This window comes from Urocitellus parryii, chromosome 1 (assembly GCF_045843805.1).
Source record: "Urocitellus parryii isolate mUroPar1 chromosome 1, mUroPar1.hap1, whole genome shotgun sequence".
Classification (NCBI taxonomy): Eukaryota; Metazoa; Chordata; class Mammalia; order Rodentia; family Sciuridae; genus Urocitellus; species Urocitellus parryii.
Window position 1 is genome coordinate 168,289,836 of NC_135531.1, and position 18,085 is coordinate 168,307,920.

At 44.3% G+C, this 18,085-nt stretch overlaps 3 protein-coding genes across 3 annotated transcripts in view; 1 reads left to right on the forward strand and 2 right to left on the reverse strand.

Annotated features, from left to right (window-relative positions):
• The first annotated feature begins 1,349 nt into the window (after positions 1-1,349).
• LOC144249075 (olfactory receptor 14K1-like) lies at positions 1,350-2,295 on the forward strand. Its single transcript, XM_077791085.1, is given in 2 exon segments — positions 1,350-1,712; positions 1,714-2,295. Coding segments are annotated over 2 exon segments (945 nt in total).
• A 5,013-nt stretch (positions 2,296-7,308) lies between these two features.
• Positions 7,309-18,085, reverse strand: part of LOC144254669 (E3 ubiquitin-protein ligase TRIM58-like) — a 39,231-nt gene continuing 28,454 nt past the window's right edge. Inside the window, exon 4 of the mRNA XM_077798122.1 lies at positions 7,309-7,469. Coding sequence (XP_077654248.1) covers positions 7,452-7,469 — 18 coding nt within the window. The 3' untranslated portion in view covers positions 7,309-7,451. The remainder of the gene's footprint in view (positions 7,470-18,085) is intronic.
• On the reverse strand, positions 12,408-13,385 carry LOC144256502 (olfactory receptor 14A2-like). Its single transcript, XM_077801548.1, has one exon. It carries the CDS (start codon positions 13,383-13,385, stop codon positions 12,408-12,410), a length of 978 nt encoding a protein of 325 aa, XP_077657674.1.

Sequence of the window (18,085 nt, forward strand, 5' to 3'; positions counted from 1 at the left end):
TTCTCTTTGAGTTGATTTTCATGCAGGGTGAGAGGCAGGGATCGAGTTTCATTCTTGCTCATGTGGGTATCCAGTTTTCCCAGCCCTACTGTCCTTTCTCCACATTATGCTTTGGGGACCTTTGGTGAGTGTCATGTGGTGGTATCTATGTGGGTTTGTCCCTGGGCCTTCTGTTCTATACCATTGGTCTTCCTGTCTGTTTGGATGCCAATCCCCACATTTTATTTTCAATTTCATTAATTTGGGCTGTGATGAAATTTTCCTGTCTTCTGCATGTTTGGAACTAGTTTGTTCCTGCTTTTCTGGGCCTTGATGTGCAGCTTTAGGTTGCTTACTTGGGATCTTGCTGTTTTTAACATAGGCACTTGACACTGTAAACTTTCCTCTAAGAACCACCCTCGGATTGTCCCAGAGGCTCAGGTATGATGTATCACTACTATTCTTGTTTGAGTCTAGGAAATTTTAAATTTAATTTCTCAGTGTCCTTCAAAAAGAAAAGCAGTGAACAATAAACAACAGCATCACTTAATAATAATGAATATTTTCTTTTTCAGTTTATTTTTATTTTACTCTTCTTCTTTCTCAGATGTCAAGTTTCTACTGCATTGGCTGCTACATTTCTCAAGATATGAAATGGCCAACTATAGAAAGACCTTCCTGTCTTTCTTTCCTCCTTCCTTTCTCCCTCCCTCCTTCCTGTCTTCCTTCCTCCTTCCCTCCCTCCTTCCTTCCTCACTCCTCTCCTTTCCTCTTTTACTTTTGTGGTGCTGGCGATTGAACCAGGGCCTTGCACATGCTGGCCAAGTGCTCCACCACTGGGCCACACCCCAGCCCAACATTTCTTTAGGATCCTGCTTGAAAAAAACAGCTTCAGCCAACTGCTGGTCTTGATTTAGGTCAAATTAGCAACTATTTAAAAGATTGCAGTGTACAAGAAGCAGAAGTGTTATTCAAGACTTCTCAACCACAAAAAAAAAAAAAAAAAAATTTTAACAAGTAGGATGTTATTTATATAAAAAGGTATTACCCTGTTACAATTACAATTATGTAGCCAAACCTGCAATTATCAGTGGGAAAATTACCCCCAAATCATTTCATATTATCAGGGAAGGAACTGTAATTCTTATGTTTTTTTTTTTTTTTTGCAATCAACTTGAGTCCAGGTATATTGCAGGTTTTTGTTGTCTGACTCATGGGTCCACTAGATATGCGAATACCTTGGCATTTTAAAGCTTTCTCCCTCACTATGCTCACCTCTACTCTTCTCAGAAATTAAGGAGCAAGAGATGTTTCTAGCTGATGTGTTGCTTTACCTACTTTTTTCTTAACCCTGGCTCCTGACTCAAGTTATGAAGAACCGGACACTGGTGGTGGAGTTCCTGCTCCTGAGGCTGGCTGAAGGCCAGGTGCTGTGGCTGCAGGCTACGCTTTTCTTGATGATCTACCTCATGGCTGCGCTGGAGAATGTGGTCATCCTGCTGCTCACGCTTGTTGACCGCCGTCTCCACACCCCAATGTACTTTTTCCTTAGGCATTTGTCTTTCTTGGACCTGTGTCTCATTTCTGCTACCATGCCCAAGTCCATCCTAAACTCCTTCTCGCTCTTGGACTCCATCTCCTTCCTGGGGTGTGTGCTGCAGCTCTTCTTGGTGGTCCTGTTGGCTGGGTCGGAGATTGGCATCCTCACAGCCATGTCCTACGACTGCTATGTGGGCCATCTGCTGCCCTCTGCACTATGAGGCTGTCATGAGCAGCGCTTTCTGTGTCCAGCTGATGGCCCTGTCGTGGATCAATGGGGGGGCCTTTGGAGTCTTGTACTCGGCTGGGACATTCTCTCTGGAGTTCTGTGGTTCTAATAGGGTGCACCAGTTCTTCTGTGACGTGCCTGCCCTGCTGAAGCTCACCTGCTCTGCAGAGCACACCATCATCGAGGCCAGCGTGTCTGTAGGGGTCTGCTATGCCTTCTCATGTTTAGTGTGCATTGTGGTCTCCTATGTGCATATTTTGTCCACGGTGTTAAAGATCCCATCCAGGCAGAGCCAGTCCAAAGCCTTTTCCACCTGTGTGCCTCACCTCATTGTGGTGAGTGCATTTCTGGGAACAGGTGCAATTGCCTACTTAAAGCCAGCAGCTGATGGGCCCCCCGTTGTAGACCTGCTGGTGTCTGTGTTCTACTCCACAGTACCTCCAGCCTTGAACCCCCTCATCTACTGCCTGAGGAACAAGGACATCCGGTCAGCTCTGGGCAATGTCCTCAGGAGGGTTAGAAGCAGTCGGCAATGGGAACAGGACTAAGTCGAAGCTGGCACCCAGAGTTTCAGGGTTTTGTTGTTGTTCTGTATCTACTGAAGTGTTTAAATTTCTACTTAGAGATTGAATTTCTGCACAGCCTTTTAGCAACAACTTCAGGGTGTATGTTTTCATAGACAGTAAGCCTTTTCTTACCCCTCTTCACTTTATATCTTACTGTCATGGAAATTGCAAAGGTTTCCTACTATACTCTTGATTTTGATTTTTGCTCCTAAGTTCCGTGAGCTTTCTATGAAGTTCTTATCTCTTCAAAACGTCCATATTTCCTGGGTTTCACTTTATTTAGCTAATGATTTATAATTTCAGAGTTTTCCTTGCATCTATTTATGGATTCGACTTGACTATACAGCCCTTCTGATTTTCACTATTTGGTGAAAATCATTTTAACTTAAAAATCATGAGCTTAACAATTTTGCAGTTCAAAACAAGGTACTTAATTCTATCACAAGTTTCACTTTTTGCTCCAATATATGCTTGATATATTTAAGGTACTCGAGATTGAACTAAGGAGCACTCTATTCCTGAGCTACATCCCCAAATCCTTTTTATTTTTATTTTGAGACAAAGTTTTACTAATTTGCCCAGGCTGGCCTTGAACTTCTGAATACCTGGGATTACAGGTGTATACCATTATACCTGTCTGTTTGATGTACTTTATATCATTACAGATTTAAGCATATGATTGATTCCATCAGATCTGTGTTTCTTTGCATGTAATTTATATTTTTGGATGCAGGCTCTTTTCTCTTAACCAAAACTTGTTTGTACCTAATGTGCAAATTCCTGATATTGTGCTAATAATGTTCTGTAATTTATGAAAGTAACATCTGGCATGGCTTCTAACATTGTGATAAATCCCACCTTCTCCAGACTTTCCAGGTCATGTAACACTTCCAGAACCCTACAGGTGCAACCTGCAATTATCAATGGGAAAAATTACCCCAAAACCATTTCATGTTATCAGGGAAGGGACTCTCACAGCAGAAAACAGTTCAGCTCCCTCTCCAGTCTGCTTAAGGCCTCCTTCTTGAAGATGGAAGCCATGCTTGTTGACCACCTTCACTGTGTGCAGGCTTTATGTCCACCCCTTCTGTTGGTCCTCGCAGCCAAGGGGAGGTGGCTACAGCGCTCAGCATGAAGAAAGCAGGCGGTGTGCTCGGTTGCCCATATCACAACACAGGGCTGTAGTAAACGCCCCTGCTGTCAACTGGACACACCTTTCAGACTGGGTGCTCAGCACTGCATCTCTGAAACTTTCTCCTATGACCCACCTCAGGAAATCTTCTATTTGTTTATAGTCTACCAAAATTTCCCAGTCCAGGCTGAGCCTGGCCATAAAGTACTTAGTTTCCCATTTCAAGTCTATGAAACCTTGTATGTAATAGACAAAAGTAATTTAAATGGTTTTTTTGTAGTGGGACTTGTATATATATTGACAGAAAATAAGTTAAGTATCTTGTAGAAATCAAGCTGCAGCAGGAACACTGGCCTATGAGGCCCACTATGAGGCCTTTATGGTGTAGTTCACAATTCAGAGTCTTCAAAAGCTTGACCTTTAATAGACATTTGACCCCTGGTCAGTTTATTTTATACCATCATAAACTTATATTTCTCTGAATTTTTTTTGTATTCAATGAACCCATCAATTTTTAATTAAATCCCTTTTACAAAAATGCTGAATTGAAATATGGAAAACATGCACATCTGGGAATGGAGGGCTTTGGATGATGACAAAGCTCTCAAGGGGGAAATCAGTAAAGTGACCCGTGACCAGCCTCACCTAATTAAGTCCCACCTTTCAAAGTTTGTAGCTTGAAGAGCACCAGCAGCTGGGGACATGGACTGCAGCACAGGGGCCTTTAGGGACATTCCAGATCCAAGGTACAATCCTGCCTGTAGTCATGCCAGGTCCCGTCTGCTTCACGTGCCCTTGATATTGTGTGTTAGTGCACACGCACACAGACACACAGACATACACACACAAACACACACATTCACAACTAGGTGAAGAATTTCCTTTTGGAATCTGGTCAGACACAGTAACTGTCTCTTTGGAAGACTCCGGACTGTTGCTAATTAGACCTACAGTCCTGGCCATAGCTGTGACTCTGTGGAGATGGACCCCTTGGCCATGGGCGGTATGCCAGTAGGCATGGATGAAGACCTCATGTGAACAGAGGTGAATGGCTTCAAACACGTTCCTGTCCCAGGCTGCAGGAGGAGGGAACTAATGTAGGGAAGTGAAACTTTCAGAGCCCTCACAAAAGAAAGCAAGTTGACAGGACAGGAGAATCAACAGAGGACCACGCGTGTTGAGGCCCATGTCTGGAGAACACCAGGTGGGCAGCAGAAGTCCTACTGCAGAAGTGTTTCTTAAGTAGAGAATTCTGAATGCTCCCAATGCAAATAACTGATCCAAAAAATGGTGGAAATGCTAATTACCTTTGATTGATCTTTATAAAACATGTGTATTGAAACCTCACACGGTCTCCATAAGTAAATATATTATGTGTGAAGAGAACTTTAGAAGGTAGCACCAAGCAAACCCAGAGGGATCTAGACTCGTGCCTAAGCACCACTAGACACATGTCTGTGTGTACTTCAGCAGGTGGCCAGCAGGCCTTATGAACTCCACAGCTGATCACTGAAAGGTGGAGAACCTGATCCCTGACTCAGTTTCACTTATTGGAATATTTTAAGGGTGTTTGAAACAACCTATGTACAGGAATCTCTTTTTACCATAACAAACTTCATGATTTTAATTATGAATGATTTCCAGTGAAAGCTTTGTGACCAAAATGGGGAATATTACATAAGTGAATTTTATTCTATTTTTATTTATTTATTTATTTATTTTTAAATTTTTTTTATTATTAGCTATTCAAAACATTACAAAGCTCTTGACATATCATATTTCATATAAGTGAATTTTAAACACCTGCTATGAAACCTATAGTCTCACACTTACTTCATGTTGAAATGATCGTGTTTTAGATCCTGTGTTGGTCACTGTCACCTTCTGTCACCGTGACACCACACCCAAGACAACCTCCTTAGGTATGAGAAAATGGAGTCATGGCTTCAGAGGTCCCAGCCCATGGTCAGTTGGCCTCAACCATCTGTGCCTGTGGCAGGACAGACATGGTGGAAGGAATGCACAGAGAGGTCAAGTCGCCCCCACTGGCATCTGGGAAGCAGAGAGTGTGAGGGGCTCCCCACCTGCCTCTCCAGGGCAGCTCAAAGACTCATTCCCCCCACAGCCTCCAGAGGGCTCCACCATCTCCCTGCAGCACCACAGCTGGTGCCCATGCCTTCCACACATGGCCCTGGGACACTCCAATCCAAACTGTGGCAGGGACTGGGTTAAACTGTGTCATTCAGAGTGATGGCACTGGTTTCTAAATTGCATCTATCACTTGCGTTATGGTCCTGCTTGACAGGGGTAATTGGGAAGAAATGTGACCTGTGTGTGTGTGCTGCTCTTTGCTGGGTGCCATATGGCTGTTCAGAGACTCTGTGGTGCATAATTACTGCTCATAGCAATCATGAGCACCTATGTGCCAGAGGTTCCTCTAGGGACATAATACACGTTCCTCATTTATGAAGCCCTGAGTTTTCTCTACACTGTGGCCTGCTGTCTTTATTTTACACTGAGGAGCAGGTGAGACTTGGTTCAGATGGGACTCTGGTAGAAAGCACTATTATGACTGGTTCCTTCAGTGAAGGGGAGAGAGAGACACGGACAAATGAGACAGAGATACAAGTAGACTCCCATGGTCACCTATGGAGAACCAGTCAAGGCGAAGCAATCACTTCAAAGCCCATGTTCAGCACACAGAGGGCCCCTGAGCCCACATCTCTGATGAAGACTCAGGCCTGAGCCTTGACAGCATTTGGATCCTCTGAAGCACCTGAGTGTAAACTCCACCCCTAGCCAGGTGTGGTGCTGCACCCCTGTAATCCCAGTGGCTTGAGAGGCTGACGCAGGAGGATTGTGAGTTCAAGGCCAGACTCAGCAACTTAGTGAGGCCCTAAGAAACTTAGTGAGTCACTGTCACTAATAAAAAATAAACAGACAAACAAATAAAAATGTTTTCAAAAGGGGTGGGGATGTGGCTCAATGGTCAAGTGCCTTGAGGTTTAACACCCCCCCCCCATACCAAAACCAACTCACCCATTCCCATAACATTATGGAAGCACAAAACTGCCTCCTGCTGGGTTGTCAATGTATTGGTGTGTATTCCTTAGCGTGGGTGAAGTGACTGTATCAGCAACTGACCTTAAATGGAAAGAGGATCTCGCTATTCTGGGTTCAATTATTTAATGCAAGAAAAACAAATTCCTTTAATTTTCTGTGTGTGATTTTTAATATTCACTGAAGTAAAAAATAACAGAGTGCCTCCTTCTTTTCTGAATTTTTATCCAGATCTGCATGAAGGAACCAAGGCACACGCACAGAGGTGGCCTCACTACAACTTAGTCCCACCTTGTTCTGACCCGTCTGCACACCCAGTCCCCCACTCTCCCATAGGAGGCTCAGTGTCTGTGCACTTGCTGTCACTTGAGGCTGGAGGTGACACAGGCTCTACAGGCCCATGGACCTCCCTGTGGTAGGCCAGGTGCTCAAGCAGGCTGGCAGCGGGGTGTGGTCCCCGGGGTCTCAGGGCTGCTCAGGACAGGGACTGGCACCTCCAGTTGAGCCTGCATCTGCAGGCCCCACCCTGCTCTCTCATGTTCCCAGACCTTGGAGTACCCCTGTGCTATGGTGCCATCTGCCCTCCTCCTTCCATCCCTCCGCCCAGGAACCTCCTCTAGTCAGGGCCTCCGAGGGTCCTTTTCTATGTATGGAGTGGCCGCCACTCTCCTGAGGATCTTGCTCTTCACCGGTGGAAACTGAGTCCTGGCCCATACAACACTGCCTGCCTCTGCCCTCCTTTGGTGTGGGTGAAAGAGGGTGTCAAACAATAGAAAGTAACAGTGACCTGCTCTTGCATTCTCCCTCTTTTATTTTAAATTCATTTGGTATTCGGAGCCCCTGTCATGTACACCTCCATGTGCCCAGGTGTGCACGCACTGTGCTCACAGAGTCCCATTGCTGGGGTGAGAACGCTGACATCCCCATCTGGTCTTCTTTCACTGCATCATGAGCTGTAGCCAGGCTGTGAATAGAGAACACAGGATTACAGCTGAATGGGACTCCATTTTTGGCCAGTCTAAAGCATGCATGCCTGTGATTGATCAAAGGGCCACAAAGAGGGATTTTTAGAAAGCAAAATTGAGACAATTACATCAAGTATGTGTGGATTCAGAAGTAGATTTTCCACGGCATTAAAACAGAAAGCAAAGGCTTTCTGTGGCACACAAGTCTTGAGTGTTGTCTTCCCTTTAATGTGTGGTGCAGGATGCGTGTGGTGATCTATTTGCATTAAAAATACAAAATTCCATACTTCCTGTAGGATCTCGTGGATAACTTGCTAGCTAGACTACAAATGCTCTTAGATTTTATTTTCCTAATCTCCACCTTAAATGGAAAGAGGATCGCGCTATTCTGCAACATTCACCCAGGAGCACAGACCAGCAGGTGACTAGCCCTTGGAAGAAGACTCCTGTTTCGCAGGACGCTAATGGAGATAAGCCACAGGGACATCTGGAGCCTGGCTCTGAGTCACCCTCTCCTTTGGAGAGCTCACCCGGGTTCTGTGGGCATGTGCTATCACACCCTTGGCGGACATCTCGGGCTCCAGGTCAAAGTGAGCAGTTTGTATGCACCTCCAGCAGAGCCCAAGCTCTGCCCGGAGTTCCTCAGAAGAGGGTCTTCCAGAGACCAGGAAGCAAGGGCGCCTTGCTCGGTTCACAAAATGGAGCATGAAGCCCGCGCAGTGCCCTGTGGCTGACCTCAGGCGAGCATCCGCGGGGTCTTCCTCCTCTTCACAGACTCAGTGTGGACCTCAGCGTCTTCCCTGAACCTGTTCTTGGCATTGACCTTGGAGCAGCCTGGCTGCCGCTCTCCTGGCCCACACGCTTGGGTGCTTCAGGTGATGGGAAGAGCGGCAGTCGGTTGGGTGGAGAGACAAGACGCCCAGCACATGTCCAGTGCTCCTGGTGTTCAGAGATCTCAGAGATTGGGCAGGGCGCTCCGATTAAAAGGAATCTGATGATCTGAAGACAGAGCCGGCATCCTCCTTGGCAGGAAGCTCCTTTTCTTCTAGAATCTTGCATAAGCTGCTCCTCTCCCTTCTGGCTGGTGGAGTCTCTGCTGAGAAGTCTGCTGATAATACAATGGAAGCTCCCTCCTATCTGCCCAGTCACTTTGTCCCTCTTTTAGGGTTCTCTGTGTGACTTTTGGAAGTTATCTTATAAGGTGCCTTGGTATTGTTTTTTTTTTTTGTATTTATTTTATTGGATTTTCACAAGTTTGTACATACATTTCATTCCTAAAACTTTGAAAGTTTTCCACCACAATTCTGTTTTAGGACATCTGGCTCGTTCCCTCTCTTCTCCTCTGGGAATTCCCTTGATCCACAAGCTAATGCCCCATCAGTTCCCTGCTTTCTCTTCACTTTGCTCTATCTAATTTTTCTTTCTTTCTTTATTTTTCTTTTCTTTTTTGTTTGTTAGTTTGTTTCCCCCTTTGCCTTGATGATCTTAAATTACCTGTATTCATGGTTGCTGACTCTTAGGTTTGTTCAAGTCTGCTATTAGATACCTCTAGTAAATTTGTCAATTCAGTTATTATATTTTTCAAATCAAAATTTGATATCTTCTTTTTATTGACACCATCATTTTCCTGATTTTGTTTAGTTATCTACATGTGTTATTTTTAAGCATATTGAACGTCGTTCTTATTTCCTCCTCAGGGAATTCACAAACCTCAGAGTCTCTAGGAGTAGTTTCTGGAGGTTTATTCTGTTGCATTTATTGATTCATGTTTCATGGGTTTTGTTTTTTTTTTTTTTTTTTTGTAATTTTGTGATTTTTTTCTTTCTCTCCCTGTTGGTATTTGGGCATTTGCAATGAAAATCAAACACCTCTTAAAGTCTTTACGAGTGGTTCACACAGGAGAAGGCTTTTACCAATCATGCCAGCTAGAGAGTAGGGAGGACTTGTTAATGTTTCTGAGGACCTGTCTTCTCTGGGCATTTGTGTGTTAATCTCAGTTGAAGTCTTTCCACCCACCCCCATTTTCTTTGCAATCTCTCCCCCCTACCACCGCCCCCACCCCTGCAGTTGATAATTTTTCAGCCCTGGCTAGCATCTTCTTGTGGTAATGCAGTTTCTGGAAGCGGCTGCTGTACTCACCTTGGCTCTGTGTGCTAAGGCAGCCACTGTGACAGTTCCCCTCCCAGCTACAACTCAAGAAAGACTGAACCAGCCGCTCAAAATGCCCTCAAACACAGGATGCTGAATGCACAGGACACTCTTTCCTTCCCCCAGGAAGAAGCCGAAAGTTGGACTTTTCTCCAAAAGCCCCTCTCTCTGCTGGCCATGGAGGGGCTCTAGAGGACAAGCAGAGAGCACCTCAGCACACTGAGGCCTGGGTGCTGCACCCTGTCAGCTGTACCCAGTGCTGTCACATGCTATTATGACGTCATTGTCTCGGTGGAGGAGAGGGCATGGAGAATTCTATTTCCCTTCTTGCTCTAAAAAAAATGTAATGTTTTTTTAAAGTTCAGAATTAGGGATCAAGCTCTTCCATGATATACCTAAAGAAATAAAATATGAATTCTTTTGCACAAAAAGTCCAGAGAGCTCCATGTGCATATCAAAATCCAGTATCTGACTAATCAGATACCTCAACATAAGTGTGAAGGAGTGGGCTGCCCATAAATCCCACCGAGGTCAGCAATGCTGTGGGGGAAAAATGAAAATTGTCAAATAGGAAACAATGTGTCAAAATAGATGTCACATAATTAACAAAGTTTAAAGAAATCATCACTGACACAAATTTGAATGAAATCACTATTTCAGAATTGAGGAATTGTCCCTGAGATGCAAATCTTGGTAGATTAAATTTTGTTCACCGAGAGCTGGGGTTGTGGCTCGGTGGCAGAGCACCTGCCTCGCACATGTGAGGCACTGGGCTTGATCTTCAGCACTACATAAAAATGTATGAGCAAAATAAAGATATTGTGTCCACGTGTAGCTAAAAAAAACATTTAAAAAATTTTTTTTTTCACTGAGCCTAGGAAGAACTTGGCTGCCCTTGATCCTCCTTATTAAACATCAGTGCTGATGAAAAGCAACCTTTATGTTTACATTTCCTAATACTTAGGCTGAAAACTGATGCCCAGTAGATGGTCCTTGGTGCTGGGGATTGTGGGAAATCATTAGATCATGGGGTTGGGTTGTGCCTACAAGAAGTCCAAGCCAGCCTTGCTCCTCCACATGAGGAGTCAAGGAGGCGTAGCCATCAGCCAACCATGCAGGGAGCTCATCAGGAAAGACCACATTGCCCTGGTATCAGATGTCCTCTCCCAGAGCTCAGAAGAGCCTGCATCGGGAAGCTCTGCAGGTTGGTGTGCTCCATAAGCACCCAGAACTGGTGAGGAACATCCCAGCTTCACAGCCCCCGCCCCTGCTCTGCAGTGTGAAGTCCTCTCCCCACACTGCACAGAGGCTTGAGCCATAAAGGTCCTCAGGCAGAGGAACACTGCTGGGCCATCTCCCTCTAGTCCACAAGCCCCGGCTTGGCTGCCTCCAGACGCTCAACAGGGCTGATCTGACTGTGTAGTGTCTCCACAAAGGCTAAGCTAGACTTTCAGTCTCCCACACAATAAGAATGTGTCTTTATAAGTTTAAAAAATGTGGATGTGGAAACGACGTGATTCTGCAATCTGCATTTGGGGTAAAAATTGGGAGTTCATAACCCACTTCAATCTAATGTATGAAATATGATATGTCAAGAGCTTTGTAATGTTGTGAACAACCAATAAAAAAATAAATTAATTAATTTAAAAAATTAAAAAAAATAAAAGGGCAGTATGGATAATGATGAAGGCATCCATAAATTGATAAAATAGAGGCAAAATAACTGTCAATCCCAAATACCAACTTTAACTGCTAGAATATCCTTAACAACAACGAAGACAAGAATTGAGGAAATGATAGGTTGATGAAGTTTTTATAACATCTGATTTCATAATAATAAAGCTGATGACAAAATAGAAATGAGAACATATTAAGGTTTTATTTGTAATATGAGTAAATACAAGGAAAATATAGGCATAACTGAAAGATTTTCTGCCATATTGTAAAGATATTGAGAGCAAGAATTGTGTGTTCTTTCCAACATTCCTCAGCTTTTCTGAGACTTTAGTGGCTGCAAATCTGTTCGCACCAGGTATGATTGAAGAGAATTTGCAGGGACAAAGATTTTAGGCTCATGCTAATTTCATACAGCTGCAGTCATATGGTGTCACCAACATCTTATGCTAAAACAGAAGAAGTTCATTATTTTATAGCTTCTAGACTCAGAATTGCAGCAATGCTCACATCATACTGAACCCCAGCATAGCTGCATTCCTGACTGGGGTCTCCATTGGGTGTGCTTCCTCTGCCCCCCAGGGCTGGAGGTGACTGTCTCTGCAGCTTACGACCTTACGTCTCCAGTGCCAGCGATGCAGGTCAGGCCTCCCACAGCACATCTTTCCCTCTGGGCAAGTCTTAGGAGGCCCATGGCTTGTAGGGTTGACATGCTTAGATGGCGACACCTGGGCAATCTGCCCATTCCACATTGCCTCATGATATCGGCAAGGTCCCTTCTGCAAGGTGAAGGAATGTGTGCACCGGTTCCTCAGAGCTGGAGCCCTGCAGCTTGCAAGCCTCATCCAGAGCCCATCATGTGCTTCTGAGCAAATTATATGGAAACACTGGGGGAACACGTGTCCAGCTCACACAGGTTCTGAGGTCATGAAGCTGATCACGAACCTGCAAATCTCATTCCTGAACTGATAAATTAAATTGAGTACTTGATTCAAGATATTGATTTGTTTACATTACATCACGAAGATCTACATAATTATTAAAAAAAAACACACAGCAACAACAAAAATACATGTCACTGATCCTTCCTACAAACTAGTTCTCTTGTTTCCCCCCTAATACTTATGACACAGTTTCCATACAATCTTCCACAGAGAGACTTTGACGTCCTTGTTCCTCAGGCTGTATATCACAGGGTTCAAAGACGGAGGCATCACGGAATAGAGAACAGACACCAGAAAGTCCACAGGATGCGGGGATTCCAGCACTGGCTTCAAATAGGCAGTGACACCCGTCACTATGAATGTGGTCACCACTATGAGATGGGGTGTGTAGGTGGAGAACGCTCTTGACTGTCCTTGTGAGGATGGCATTCTTGTGACAGTTTTGAAAATGTACACATATGAAAATCCAATGGACAGAACACAGGAAAGTCCAAATGTGACTCCAATGACCACACTAACATCAATGATGACATGTGACTTTGAGCAAGAAATCTTCAGCAGAGAGGGGACATCACAGAAAAATTGTGGGAGTTTTCTAGAGCCACAGAAAGATAAAGAGAAAGTTCCTGCAGAGTATAAGACCCCAAAGATGCCCCCAAGGAACCAGGAGACAGCCACCATCCGCACACAGTAACCCCTGTTCATGATGACGTCATAGTGCAGGGGGTGGCAGATGGCCACATATCGGTCGTAGGACATGGCCGTGAGGACGGACAGCTCAGGTGTAGTAAACTGAGTCACCAACAACACCTCTGAGACACATCCTGAGAAAGAGATGGTGCTCCTGTGGCCCAAAGAGCTCAAAATGAAGTTCGGTACTATGACTGAGACAAGGCAAGCATCAAGGAGGGACAAATTCTTCAGGAAGAAGTACATGGGGGTGTGGAGACACTGGTCCATGGTGACCAGGATGATGATGAGAAGGTTCCCCACCAGTGCCACCAGGTAAATCAACAAGAACAGGAAGCCGTGTACAAGTGGATTTCGTGGGCCTCCGAGAATAGTGTGAGGTAGAACTCCATCCCCACCGTGTGGTTGGCCGTGGCCGTCATGCTGTGGACCTGATGGAGGGAAGGGTAGGGCAGACATATGTCAGGTTCCCACTGAGCCTTGCTCTGGACCAACAGCGTGTGCTCACCGCTGCAGGGTCCAGCTCTGCTCTGCGATAACGCATGCACCCACCGCTCTCCTGACACAGCAGGCTCAACAACCTGCCCAGCTCCACTCCCGATGCGCGTCACAGCAATGCCGAGAAGGCAGATCAGGGAGAAAACTGAGAAACATGTCCTTTAGTGGACCTGACATATTCACAATAATGTTGGCAACCTTATAAAATATATCCTGACTCATTAGCTGAACTATTAACTGAAGTGATTGGCATAACCCATTGAACTTATAAAGCAGCTCTAAGAGGGAATACTCACTGAGTCATAGCGAAATAATCCTGTTCTTACTGTCTAGTGACGTTTTTTACACAGAGTAAAAATGTTTTTATTTTATTATTAAATACATTAAATGGAAGTGTTATAGAAATCACACTCAGCAAGAGACCAAGCACCACTAGAGGAGCTGAAGAACTTTCTGCTTATTTATTAAGAACTTCTTTATTTAAGCCTGTGGACCAAAATGGGATGGTGCTCTGAAGTTCAGAGCCCTGAGCTGATGTTACAGGGGGTTTTGATGGGAGATCTGACATCGTTTCATAACGGTCCCAACACTGGTGGGTTTGAATTCTTGCTTACGTGACGGAAGAACATGCACAGGGAACTAGGTTAAGTAGTTCACGGGTGTAGAACAAGGACAGTACAACACCTGCGAGTGTTCTCATGAAGTGGCCCTCACCACAGGCAGCAGTAACTCAAGTTCCCTCCCAAAGAACTAAGCCTATGAGTTCACAGTTGACAGCTGTTAATTGGCCTACAATTAAGTGATGTACCAACGTTTGTACAGTGTTCAGAGTTACACAGTATAGGAGAATTAACCCTTTCCCCAGGCATAGACTCTTCCTCATAATGATGTGATAACTTCATTTCATTCAGGTCTGAGATTTCCATCACAAAAGTATAAAATTTAAAGTATAAAAATTAAAGCTTGCAAGGCACAGTAGTTACACACTTGTAATCCCAGTGACTCTGGAGGCTGAGGCGGGAGGATCAAAAGCTCAAAGCCAGCCTTAGCAACTTATCGAGGCCCTAAGCAAGACTCTGTCTATAAATAAAATGTTTTTTAAAAGGGCTGGGGATGTGGCTCAATGGTTAAGCACCCCTGGGTTCAATTCCGGTGCCAAATAATTAAATTAATTAATTAATTAAAGGAAAAATTAAAAGTAAAGCTTTTGGCAAAAAGGAGAGATAAAAAGTGAAAGAGGAAATTTGTAATCACATAGGTGTATCATTATAATGAAGAAACAATAGTGGTCATAGATGATAGGTTGGAGGAGCACAGGGAATATGGGGAGAATGTTCACCATTCCTGCCCCAGAGGCTGTACAGAAACACACTGTGCAGGAGACTTTCCTTCACCCTCCCCTCCCTCCCTCCCCTCAGGTGACCAGCCAGACTGTGTCAGGCAAGATGCCACCACCTTCCTGCAGAGTCTGCAGTCATGGCACACTTTCTTTTCTTTTTTTAAATATTTTTTATATAAAAATACCTTTATTTTATTTATTTATTAGTACTTGGTGCTGAGGATCAAACCCAGTAACTCACAAGTGTGAGGCAAGTGCTCTCCCACTGAGCCACAGCCCCATCCCCAGGCCGATATTTTCATCTTCATCACACACTCACTTGGTGTGTTTCCAAAATTATTTGTCCTGAAGGAAATTAAGCCTTGTGGTAATTTTTGTTAAACCCCAAATAATCCTCTTCCTTTGATGATGCTTCCTCCTGTGACCTGTGTGTACACTGGCTATCAAAACTGAGAAGTGTGTTCACTTCCCAGGAAGGAAAGACAGCCCCACAGTGAGGACCACAGGGCAGGGGGCGGGGGTTTGCTCACTTAGAGATTTTCTGGGTCTCTTTGGCTCCAGTTCTTCTCATTGTAAAATAAAGAATTTGGATTTGGGGGCTGGGTTGTGGCTCAGTGGTAAAGTGTTTGCCTAGCGTGCTTGAGGCATAGAGTTCGATCCTCAGCACCACATAAATGTAAAATAATGATGCTGTGTCCACTTAAAACCAAAATATAAATATAAAAAAAGAATTTGGATTTTGTGATTCCCAAGAAAATTCTCTCTCTAAAACAGAATCATTACTTTATGTGCATAATAATACCAGCCCAACCCAGCATGCCCACGGGTCACCCCTACTGGATGCTCTAGTTCCAGTGCCTGCCGCCCCCACAGAGGTCCTCTCAGCTGAGCACTGGTGTCCTTAGCATAGTATGCAGGGAAATCAAGTTTAGCAAGCTTGAAAAGGGGCTTGCCTCCCACAGTTCTCTGTGTTTGTCTTCAGTTATCCTGAATATTCTCTGTGCAAGATGACTCACTATTTGAGGTGAACCTATTTTTTCCCAGTAAAGAAGCTTAATGGCCTTTTCTTAGCTGTAATAAATATGTTCACATTAAGTTCCATATTAAAACAGTGTGAAGACAGTTGTTCCTCGTGCTTCCTGACAATGACCATCTGAACCATCATTGCCTTAGGTGACTGGATCAGGTGTCATCTCAGAACAGAGGAGCCTTGACCTCTGCTGAAGTGGCTTCCAGGCTTGCTCCAGTAAAATTCAGGGGAGACAGAGCTTGAAGGCTCCCAGCAGAAAGAGTGGCAAACTCAGGAGGTAGAGATGCTAACTTTCCTGATGAGATCGTCACCGGTTGTGTATGTGCATGGAATTGTCACACTGACCCCGTAAATATAAACCATGATGTGGCAACTTGAAAGATTCTAAATGTTGAAATAATTAAAAGGACATGTAGGGTTACCTCACTGAGCTCCTTGCTTGACTGAACTGACACAGAGGGAAAGAATGTTCTGGACATGCCGGGTCCTCAGCAGCCCACGTGATCCCCCTCCACAGACACTTACCTCTCTACCACCCCCTGAAGCCCCAGTATTCAGACCCACCTAGAAGAACCAGAAACGCTGAAATTTTCTTTCTCTTGAGAGTCTTCAACCATCCTGGGTGTGAGGGAGAGGCTCAGTGGTTTTACCTTGTCTGACATCCCCTCTTTTCAGTGAGCCTGAGATAGTTTTCACTGTGTTCTGCACCATCCTTTGGGAAACAGTGGACTAAGGGAGGAGACGAGGGCAATTCTACAGGGGCCCTGGCTGGGCCCTGTGGACCCTTGGTGGCCTGGAGTGACAGCAGCGTGCAGCCTGGCTCTGAGCCCACAGGCCTCACGGTTGGCTCTGTGCTCTGCCTCTTCCTGTAGCATGTCCCTGAGAAGAGCCACCAGCCTCCCAGCTGGGAGGAGTTCCCAGAGCACTGGGGCTGTGCTCCACTGCAGTCAGAGGGACGCACTTCCTCTCTGAATCCCAGGCAAGCTGAAGTGGGAGCTCCAGGGCATGTCTGAAGGGGCCAAGAAAGAGGTTCTATGATATTTGCCTCTTTTCTATAGGAGTTATTATTATGTTTCCTCTGAGGTTGGAAAGGCTGCATTTTGATCTGAAATATCACTCAAAAATGAAGATGTGCCATCATTAACACACAGTGATCTCATTTTCCTGTATCCCACAGATAACAACTCACAGAAGGGAGAGAATCATAGTCACAGCCATTGAGGTTCTGATTATCAGGAAAATCTGAGGCCGCATAAATCTCATCAGCAGAACACTACAAATCCAGAGCAGAATCAATCACAACGGAGAAATTAACTTCAACTTTGAGTGAAAGACTTGGGCTGGGAATGTGGCTCAAGCGGTAGTGTGATCGCCTGGCATGGGTGCGGCCCGGGTTCGAACCTCAGCACCACATACAAACAAATATGTTGTGTCCACTAAAAACTAAAAAAATAAATAAATAAATATCAAAAGTCTCTCTCTCTCCTCTCTCTCTCTCTCTTTTTTTTTTTTTTAAAAAAAGACTTAACACAGAGCTGCGGATGGCTTGGTGAATGTATCTCTCAAACACAAAATTATGAATAATAGGATACGGACAGTACCGTGGACTGGGCGTTCTCCCCAAATCCATATGCTGACCTAATTTTCTCATTTGAGCAAATAATAATATAGTTTTACCAAACAATATGTCAGGTTACTGTAACTACATATATGATAAAAGTGTGTGTGTTTACACATATAATGCATGCCCTGGTCTTTAAGATAATAGCTGTTAAGGAAAATAATTGTAGCTCTTCAATAATGAAAGATAATTTTTTTAAATTTTTTTTCCCCAATATAAACTTTAAAAAAAATGATTTCCAATTTACATTAAGTTTTTAGGCTTTTTAAAAAGATTGTCTTCAGATTTGAAATAAAAACACATTATCACACACAAAAAAAATAAAGGCATACTCTGGGTCAGCAAAAATTAATTAATTGTAAGAAAACAGAAAATCAGGTGGGGCATATCCCAGGAAAGAAAGAGAATGGACATTTGTCAGAGTTCATCATGGATCTGGGGACAATGACAAAGGTATAGAAAGAGCAGTCTTGAATTTGCCAGCTGCAGAAGAACTGGAAGAAAAAACATAGAAATACAGATGTGTATGTCAGGAGAAATGCATCTTTAATGCTACTGTGAGCTTGCATGGAACTGTATATGTGTCTGTGTGTCTGTGTGTGCACAGATGCATATTTGTGTGTACATATATAAGTTGTACATTGCATGTATGTTCTTGAGCTTATACACAC